A 10,338-nucleotide genomic window follows, 5' to 3' on the forward strand; every position below is an offset into this window, starting at 1 on the left:
ATCTCATTTAAAAATACAGATGCCAAAATACAAAATAGTACAGTAGCCACTTTAAATCAGCATTTTACAAAAGTGTACAAAGCTTTGGCAAATACAAAAGCGGGCTGAAAATTGAAAATTACAGACAGAACAATAGCAAAAACAGCAAAAACACCAGAAATCACAATGTACCCCCTTTATCCCCGTCCCCCGCCCCCCTCCCCTTCCCCCCTCCCCTTTTCTCCCGCTCCCCCGTTGTCCGTTGCCTTTGGCCTGGTACCCATTGTCCGTTGCCTTTGGCCTGGTACCCATTGTCCGTTGCCTTTGGCCTGGTACCCATTGTCCTTTGCCTTTGGCCTGGTACCCATAGGAATAAGTTCATCTTGGCAACACCTATTAATGAGGGTGGGCACTGCTGGTGGGGCCATGGGAATCATCATCGCTGTCATTGGGCTCCTCATTTGTGTCCGTGTATTCTAACTCTGCCAATGACTGAAGGTACTGGCCTGTCCAGATCTGGGCCTGGTTTTCATAGAGTGCGGCCAAAAACCTGAAGATGTGCATCTGATTCGCCTCGAGGAACGCCCGGGGACCCCAGAGAAGCTCGTATTCTGCAGGCTCAGTGAACGGGATTTGCCTGTACTCTAGGTACCTGTGCCTCACAAACACGCTGGTGATGAGCTGCTTCGTACTTGTGAAGAGACCACTTGTCGCGTGGACATCCAGTCCTAACTGGAACAGAAAACTAAAGAGCAGATTCTCCCTGATACAGTAGCCTTTCATAAAGATGAGGCTCAGGACCACCATCAAGAGGTTGAACTTTGGCCTGTCTAAGTGAGATGTCAGCATATTGCTCTGGGGGTACTCCGTCTTGACGATGATGTAAGAGTGGGTTTTGGTGTCAATTTCCTTCAGTTGATACCCAAAGGAACTCTCTAGTTTAGCATTGGCACGACTGATGATGTCTAAGCTGTCATCTTTATATTCCCTGATGACAGCATTTACCATCTCTGAGAGCTGGACGGGCACCCTGGCTTGGTCCTTGACCAAGAGAAACTGCACCAAAGCATCTGCTCTCTCGTCTAAGGGAGATAATGCCTGACTCTCCCCATTAGGGTCCTCCTGAACAGCACTGGATCCTCGAGAGACACTTGGTACCTCAGAGACCATCCATGGCTGAGACCCCCCTGAGGCACCATAGAACCGCTGGTCCTGTGAAGTGCTGGGACCATCGTAGCCCCTTGGAATTCTAGAGTTATTGGGGCGTCCCCAGCCATTCAGACCCTGGGAAGTGTAGAGGGGTTCCTGTTCCCCCAAGAGCTGCATAGCTCTTTGCATCTCCCAGTCATTCTGCCTGGGATTCTCACAGGGTCGGGGGCCCCGCCAGTCACGTGAGGCCATCCTTTGGCCACCGTCTTCTTCTTTGGGTTCCAGATGCTTCTTCTTCCTGGTGGCTTTACCGGAGCGCCGTGGTGGCTCTGCAGACTTGGAGGCCTCTGTGATGGTGGCACTTGCCTCGGGGGCAGCTGCTGTCACCATCAGGATGGTGGGCACTGTCTTACATGCTGATGAAGCGTTCACATCAGCATATGGGACCCAGGGAACTGCAGGCAGGGCCTCTACGCAGGCATAAGGGTCCTGCAGAGCAAATGGCAGTGACTTTGGGCTCTCTGAGGTGGCAGATGGACCTCTGAAGCCATTAGAAGAGGCAGGCTGAAAATGCGAGGTAGAAGGGAGAACCCTTGAGGTGGCAGTTAAGGTCTCTGATGTGGCAGGCACATTTCTCCAGGCAGTTGGCAGGTATGCCCTGGAAGCTGATGCTGACCTTGGACCACAGAAGGTGGCACCAATGATCATACGATCTTTGGGAGGGCCCCTTCTGCCCCTTGAAGAGCCCCTACGATCTCTGGGAGGGCCCCGAGGTTCTAGAGAAGAGGGGCCAGGTTCTCCTGACGGAGTCATGAGAGATCTATTGGAGCCCCTGGGAAAATTTGTCGGTGCTCTGGAGGCTCCAGGCTGTGCCTGCCTGGTGGGGGCTGGCCCTTGCCAAGAAGGCTGCCGTTGGACTGAGGGCAGTTCTGCCTGCATCCTTGCAGACTGGGCCTGGTGGGCAGCTCGCCGACTTTGCAGGCCCCTGCGGGAGGATTGACCTCCCTGAAAGGGCCGCTGCTGCTCCACATGGGTGAGCTGAGTGGCCTGCTCCTGGGCCTCCCGGGCAGACACAGGCTGCCAGAAGTGAGTGGATACTCTGGGTGCCTGCCAGCCCATTGCCTGGGCCTGCTGCTGTACCTCTGGGAACTCCAATGACACGGGGAGCTCCTGTGGTACTGGGAGCTCCCGTGGCACCTGGAGCTGCTGTGGCACCGCGACCTCCTGTGGCACCTGGAGCTCCTGTGTCGCAGGGAGCTCCTGTGGCGCCTCGACCTCCTGTGGCACCTGGACCTCACGTGTCACCGGGACCTCCTGTGGCACCGGAACCTCCTCTGACACCTGGAGCTCCTCTGCCACCTGGACCTCCTCTGGCACCTCGAGCTCCTCTGGCACCTGGACCTCCTGTGGCACCTCGAGCTCCTCTGGCATCTGGAGCTCCTGGAGAACCTCGAGCTCCTCTGGCACCTGGCGCTGGCCTCTGGTGGCCTGCCAGACGATGGATGGGCAATGCACAGCTCGGGAAGCAGACTGGGAGGCAGCCTGGGGCACAGGAATTGGGAGAGACAGTGGTGCTGACAGCACTGGATGGGACACCTGTGGGCCTGTCTGTGGCACCAGTATCTGAGTAACTTGAGGTGCTGTAGACACCTGTGGTGTCCCTGTTAACCTGTTAACCAGGAGACGAGCCTGTGGAGCCTGACGCAGTGGAGGTGGGGGTGGCAGGACTTGCCACAGGTGAGCCTGGCTTGCTATGCCATGCAAAGCTTCTCTGATAGGTGAAGTGGCCTGGCGGAGCAGTTGTGGGGCCTGACGCATTGCAGATGACATCTGGCGGAGTGCTGGAGGTGGTCCAGGTTGAATGGGTGTGGGAACAGAACGAATGGTTGAGGGCCCTTGGCGCACAGGAGGGGTCTGCCAAGCTAGGGTGGGGGTCTGCCAAGTGACCTGCGTAGACTGCCAGGTCAAGGGTGTCCCCTGCCAACCCTGGGGCGTCATCTGCCAGTTGGGTGTGGTGCCTTGCCAGCCTGGGGCTGGGGCAAGCTGCACCTGTGGCGTTGATGGAATAGGGGGAACCTGTTGAGGAGTTCTAATGACTTGAGACTGGATTTGCAGGATCCAAGGCTGACCCTGTGGGGCCCACGAAGCCAGAGTTTGCCCTGTGGGCAATACTGGCTGAGCAGCCAGTGCTCCTGACACTGGAGTCTGAATGTTTGGAGCTCTGGCACCTGGAGAATGGATCATCACGACACCAGGACATGGAGGCTTGGCCATCTGAGTTATCGACGACTGAGGCTGGGTCATCAAGGCAGCCTGTGGAGGAGGCTGGACCATCGGAGCTCCTGCAGCAGGCGGCTGGACCATCAGGACTCCCGGTGTCAGCTGCTGGGCCATCAGGACTCCTGGAGTTGGTGGCTGGGTCCCCGGAATTGCAGCGTGCGGTATTGAAGTTCCAGGTTGGGGAGAATGAACCATTGGGGCCCCAGGTGAGAGAGGATGGACCATCGGGTTCCCAGATGCAAGATGATGGGCCAGAGATGTCCCAGGATGTGGAGGGTGGGCCATTGGGGTCACAGGAGGAGGAGGAGGGTGGGCCATTGGGGTCCCAGGAAGAGGGTGCGCCATCGGGGTCCCAAGAGGAGGCTGAGGGTGTGTCATTTGGGTTCCTGGGGTTGTAGGATGAGCCAAAGTGCCCCCCGGGACAGAAGGATGCAGCATCAAGACTCCAGGAGTTGGATGCTGGGCCATCGGCCCTCCCAGCGGGGGAGCCTGGACCATTGGGGCCCCTAGTGAAGGAGGCTGGGCCAGCTGAGCCATTGGGGCAGGCAGCTGGCCCTCTGGAGCCTCCCAGGCATGCTGAGGAGCCTGCCAAGAAGCCAGGGGAGCCTGCAAGTCCACTGGAGGTGGATCCCAAGGGACCGGAGGAGCCCGGGACGAAGCAGGCGGGGCCCGCATCAGAACCGTAGGGCGGCTATGGACCTGGACCGGAGGCAAAGGGGAGTCCGGTGGGCTGGAATCGCCCGGATTCGTACTTAGCTGTGACATGTCCCTTCCTTGACTGCCGGCGGCTCGTCTCCGACCGTTGCGCTTCTTCTTCCAGTGCTGAGCATGCCGACGTGGCTGTCCAGGATCCCCCTCCAGCTTGAAAGCTGAAAAGGGAGCGAGCACCGACTGGCTCGCCCCACCGCTCTCGGAGAATACTGCGTGTTCTCTCTGCAGCACTTAGCGAGGGCTGCCGGTGCCAGCCGGCAGCCCTCAGCAAGTGCTGCCTGGATCTCTCCACAGCTCTCAGAGAGAGCTGCCTGGCTGGCACCGCAGCTCTCAGAGAGCTGTCTGGCTTCATCCGCAGCTCTCGGAGAGCTGTCTGGCTTCATCCGCAGCTCTCTGCCAAGCGACTGGTTTACTCCGCAGCGCAGCTCGCAGTTAGCAGCTCACAGCTCAGCTCGCAGTGAGACTGCCTACTGGCTCTGCAGCTCTCCGCAGTAAGAAGGAGGAGGGAGGGGGGCTCGATCCCGCCCCTTCCCCGCCCCCGACCACCACAAGTGGATTGTGCAGAGGGGCGTCAACCAAAGTCCTAACTGACACAGAATTGAGTCTCCTACTCTATAGTTTCCCAAATTCAGCTAGAATAGCCTCTTTAAACATAAGTTTACATAGGCAAATAACAACGCCAGATTTATACTTCAGAAAAATGACCGTGTTGCATTATGAAGTGGGGACAGACCACTAGCAACATGGAACATGTCCAAAGGTGGGGGTGGTGGTGTGGTCTGAGCTCAGAAATGAAGCATATTGACGTAAGAGGGACTGGGGAGCTATACCAGACAGCTATTACAATTTAACGAAGGTTTAGAAAAAAATGGAGAGTATATTCATGTATCTGTCTCGGAAAGGTGTGAATTTTCAGGAGTGGTTTATTCTCTCCGGGATATGGAGGGTGGGAGGTACAAAGTAAGAGAGACTGATAAACACTCTCCGAGACATGGGGCAGACAACCTGGGATACCCTAGGTTCTCTCCTATAACTGTATGAATTCAGAGGATCTTGGGGTCAAGTTTGTCCATTTTAAAAATCAAAACAGAGCAACAGGAGTGAAGATAGTTGCAAAAGAGTGTGTTAAGAGAGAAAAAAAAATCTAAACTCGTCTGGAGGAATAACACTGACTGTGTCTTAGAGATAAGCAGGAAAAAGTGAGTCGGTTAGAGAGGAAAGGAAAGGAATCTTGGAAGTTAAGTAATAGAAATTTATGGAGGCAGCATTTTTAATATGAAAGAATCCACCTGTGAAATGAGTGATGAGACAGCAGAGTGAGAAAGGCATTCTAAAAATCCAAAACGAAGCAGCAAGCCATAAAACAGCAAACTGACTAGCAGATACTTCCAAATATATACAGAAAAAATAGAGAATAAAAGAAACTTTCCGAAAAATCAGTTAAACAGTAGGACATATGTCGTGTTAGTGGATAAAGCAGGAGACATCAAAATTCCCATGTGATGGGTTCTTCTTTGTTCTGAAAATTAAGTCACAATCTCAGTTTCGTTGAGGAATTTTTCTGGATATTTACAAGGCACTTAACATATGGCTCTCTTACAAGGGGGCTCTTTGCTGCTTAGGGCAAGAGTCCAATGAGAGGAAAGGAAACCACAAGGGGGCAGAAGAGGACGATGACCGCTGCACCCCACTTCTAAGGTACCCTGAGTAAGTATTTTTATTTGGGGACCCAAAAGAAGAAATGTGCTCCAAGACTACTCTTTCTTAAATAATTTGAGAAGAATCTGGGAGTCGTTAATTCAGAGAATGTCTGGCCATGTTACAATAGCAATTCATGACGATCTATCCCTTTTGCGTACATGTGTTCAAGACAGAAACAACCTTCTGTAGAATGAACACTGCCATGCTGTCCTAGATTTCAGTCCTTACCTCGGGTTCGTAGCCCGCATTCCTACCGGAATTTGGACAAAGGTGGTCAGAATCCTTTGAGAGGGACCAACTATAAAACAGAAGCCCCTTGCTCTCTAATATCTGCTCTGCCACATGGCTGTTTCTAACCGTGGGTGGTTTGATGAGAATTGGTTCTTTTTCCTCATATGCTAACTCACATAAATAAACACATCAGATTAAGTTCTCCCACTAACCATTTGTTTGCTAGAATTGTGACAGATTTGGCTCTCAGTGTGCCAGAGTGGAGGTCATCCCAAACGGCAAATGATTTTCAGTAGGGCATGGTTATTCTCACTGTCTTCGACATCACTGAATAGTTCTGCCATAGTACGCCAACTCCCACCAAACCTGTTTTATGAAAAGAGCATTCAATTATGTTAACAGACAACACACCAGCCATAAAGAAATGATTAGGAATGATTCGGGGAGACAAAGAATAGCATGTAGGCATAAATTGGAAGCAAATGATAAATAAGTCACAAACTGTACACTAGCCACTCGTTGGTAAAATAGGAAAAATTGAGAATTGAGTATTTCGAGGTTGTAGAGGGGCTGGTAAAAGTGGGCACTTCCTCAAAATACAGATCTGTGTATGCTGAGCAATTAGAGTTCTCCATCTCAAATCGTACCCAGATACCGAGGAGCGTATGGTTCTTTTCTGAAAACTGACCATCTTAAAAACTTAGAAATTCAAGTGTCTCCAGACTAGAGAGACGTGCGTAGTACAATTCCCAGTGCCCTTTCTCTTTGTGAAATCTTTCAGTTTTCAGAGTCCCCTCTTAGCCTTTTGTGAGACTGGAGCCTTTCTTCTCTGTGATTCTGAGCCAAGCGTTTCTTCTCTACATAAGGACTTGAGAATACGACAAGACTCATAGGAAACCCGATGGAAATGAAAATGAAACATCCATGGAATTTTGACATCTGTATGTCCTTTAAGGAACTTAAATCAGTGTATAAAAGATGTGAGCAAATAGTTAAAAAAAATGAAGATGGAAAACTCGCCCTGGAATCGTAGGCATGGCGTTCGATTTGAGAGCTGATTAGAGCTTTGCTTTGGCACATCGAGCGGTTAACATCGAGCGGTCAGTAAGGGGCCGTGGAGGGAAGCTGAGAGATCTCAACACCAGAGCTGATTCTCTGTGTGTCTAATTTAGGGACTTTTTTTTAATAGAGACTCCAAAGTAAGGGGAAGTAAGTTGTGATTTTAACAAACTCTGAAATAATTTCTTTGTGAAACATCCTTTGTCAAAATTTACTAGATGCCTAGAAGTGTGCTCTCTCTCTCTCTCTCTCTCTCTCTCTCTCTCTCTCTTTATATATATATATATATATATATATATATATACAAACAAAAACTGCAGAGAAAGATCTTACTGTTTATATATACAGATATTAATAGTATGATTTTAGTGCAATAAGGAATCACTGAAAAAAAAACATATTCGTCACAAATAAGAAACTGACACAAATAGGCAAGTATTCATGTCTGCCTGGTGCATCAGTAGTGCATGACTGTCACGCTAAATGTGCATCGGTGAAAAAATAAAAAAAAAAACAAACAAAGCCTGTGAAGACTCTTGAAAGCTCTCCAGATAGACAGACTGTAAGAAAATAAAATAAAAAAAAAACACACTGGAGATATCAGACATAGAAATAGTTTGAAAGAAAAATCATAGGGGCTTCACTAAGATTGCAAAATATTATTTGTTGCAAGATTGTTACATGATAACATATCATCTTCATATCTTTATATATACTATTTGTTGTTTAAAATAAATCCTTAAGTATTTTGTTTCATTTTGTACACAAATAGTGTAGGATCAGAATGTTAATTTATTTGCTTAAGATTTGGCAGTAGAGAGCAGAATGTAGATTTTTCATACTTTTAGTATGTTTGTAGCCACAACCAGGAGTTTTGTCACCACAAAACCAGTAATGCCCACTTACATTTTACGTAGTTAGCAAACAATGAAATGCACATATTTAAAATAGTTTTAATTAGTGCTGTCATACAGCATCTAACATTCAAGGGGTATTTTTTATTGTTAAAGAGGATTCTCATATGCACTATAGCCAGTTTCTTCTTCCTTTACAAGTAAACGTTTCCTCAACTGCCTTGTGTTCTGTTTGCTTAGCTAGTTCTCTGTGTTCATAAACGGCACCAGTATGTAGACACTCTTTTGATCTAGATTCTGTTGTTTGATGCACTATTCCAAGATGTGGACCTTTTGTTCCTATTGAAAATTGGTTATCTAACTCTGAAATTGTTAGAATTGTATGCACGACTCCACAACTCCCTTAGCTATTGGCTATTAGTATCTGAGATAGTTATAACCCGGTGCTATTAGTAAGTTCCTTTCTTTGTCCTCGGTTACATATGCCTTAATTTATTTTAGCTATACTACTAGGAATGAATGGTGAGGTCAAAGGTCTGTTATTTGTTTATAGGAGTCTGAAGCAGTCCCTACAGTTGGGTCAGGGAATATTATGCTCTGTCAGAATATAAAGGGATTCCAGATACAAAGTTGCAAAATTTCATAAGATTAATCATTTTGATGATAGTATTATAGTGAATGTGAAATAGTGTTTGTATAATTTTATATTAAGATTGGCAAGTACGAATATGCCATTCTTGTCAAACTGATATTGATGGGCATGTTAAGTTAATTGTCATAAAAATTACAGATATTTATGCGGTGTGATGATTAGCTACATCTATATACTTTGTAGTTACTAAATAAGAGTAATCAGATTTTTCTTATCTTCTTAACTAGTGATTATTTCTTTATGTTTAGAACCATACAATAAACTCATCCTAATTTTCTATAAAAATACAGTAAATTATTGAAAATTACCATCATTATAAAGTTCTGCAGAATAATAAAGCTTATTATTCTTATCCAACTGTATTTTGATGAAAGCTCTCTTGCTCCCTTCTATGCCCCTCCCAGTCTTCACCGTGATACTGGCGGTTATTATCCTACTCTCTCTGCCTATTACATCAAATTTTAAACCTCTATTAAGGGTTGAGAACAAGTGCTCTTCCTTTTGTGCTCGGGCTTTCATTTCCTACAATGCCCTCCAGTTCCATCCACAATGCAGCAAATGACATTTTTTTTCTTTTTTTCTTCTTTTTCTCTGGCTGAATCCCACTTTGTGTATATATCATTGGTTTTTGAGTCTATTCAATTTTCTGAAGGACACATCATTAATTCTATATGTTGACCATTATAAACAATGTGATAATAAACAGAGGACACATGCATTTCTTTTCATTGTTGTTGTTGTTGAATATCTAGATATTTAATCCATCGGCAGCCGGGCAGAGCTGGAATACACGATGAAGCTCTGGTTAGTCTATTCTGACAATTCTCCCGTTTCAGCCTCTTGAATTTTGGGATTATGGATGTGAGCTATTACACATGGATATTTATTTAATATATTGATTTTCTTTCATTGCAGGTGTATCTCTCTCTAAGAGTGAAATGGCTAGCTCATATAGTAGTTCTATGTTTCTTGGTAAACTCATACTTGTATGTGTCTACCACTCTAACCAAGCCTTCAGTAGTGACATTATCTGATATTACTTAGGAGTATGCTGTACTGTGCAAGTCTGGGTAAGAACACTTGTAACCATACAATGATGATGTAGATGTCAGATATATCACCATTAATAAGTGATGAATGCATGCACATTAATATACAGAATATTTTATGGACTGAGAAGCTTCTGATCCTTCCCTCAGAATCACTGGTAAATTCTAACCTTTTTTGTACTGCCTCTACATTGTGCCTTTTAAAGAATGTGACATGTTCTCATTTATTGTCCATAAGGGATTAGCTCAAGAACCTATCTAAAGATAACATCAGAAGAACATGCAACCTCTCTCATTGTCAACATATTCCACCAAAGTAATTTACCTGTTACCATTAATGAACTTGTATCAAAACATACTTCTAACCCAAATTCCATAGTTCACACACTGGGTTTAACTCTTGGTATTGTTTGTGCTATAGATTTTGACAAAAGTTTAATATCATATGGACATTGCTACATAGTGATAGAGGGTGTGATGTTTCCCCTCCTGTGCCTGCCTTATTTCACAGAGTTTAGTGTTTTGGGAGACCAGTGGTCAAAACTGCCTCAGTAGATATGAAACTACAAGTGTTCTTACAGTCATTCCTTGTGTGATTGTGTATTGTGTAGAGAGTGTGTCCATATAAAATATGCAGTATTCTGAATGATGGGATTCCCCCCCCCTCTTTATT

The 10,338-nt window shown here is 46.7% G+C and overlaps 1 protein-coding gene across 1 annotated transcript; it reads right to left on the bottom strand.

Annotated features, from left to right (window-relative positions):
- Positions 1-375: 375 nt before the first annotated feature.
- On the bottom strand, positions 376-4,173 carry Magel2 (MAGE family member L2). The gene is made up of 2 exons (XM_038313406.1): positions 2,494-4,173; positions 376-2,457 (listed from the first exon to the last, which is right to left on the bottom strand). Exons 1-2 carry the CDS (start codon positions 4,171-4,173, stop codon positions 376-378), a joined length of 3,762 nt encoding a protein of 1,253 aa, XP_038169334.1.
- Between the last annotated feature and the right edge of the window lie 6,165 nt (positions 4,174-10,338).

The sequence above is a fragment of the Arvicola amphibius genome, chromosome 12 (assembly GCF_903992535.2).
Source record: "Arvicola amphibius chromosome 12, mArvAmp1.2, whole genome shotgun sequence".
Classification (NCBI taxonomy): domain Eukaryota; kingdom Metazoa; phylum Chordata; class Mammalia; order Rodentia; family Cricetidae; genus Arvicola; species Arvicola amphibius.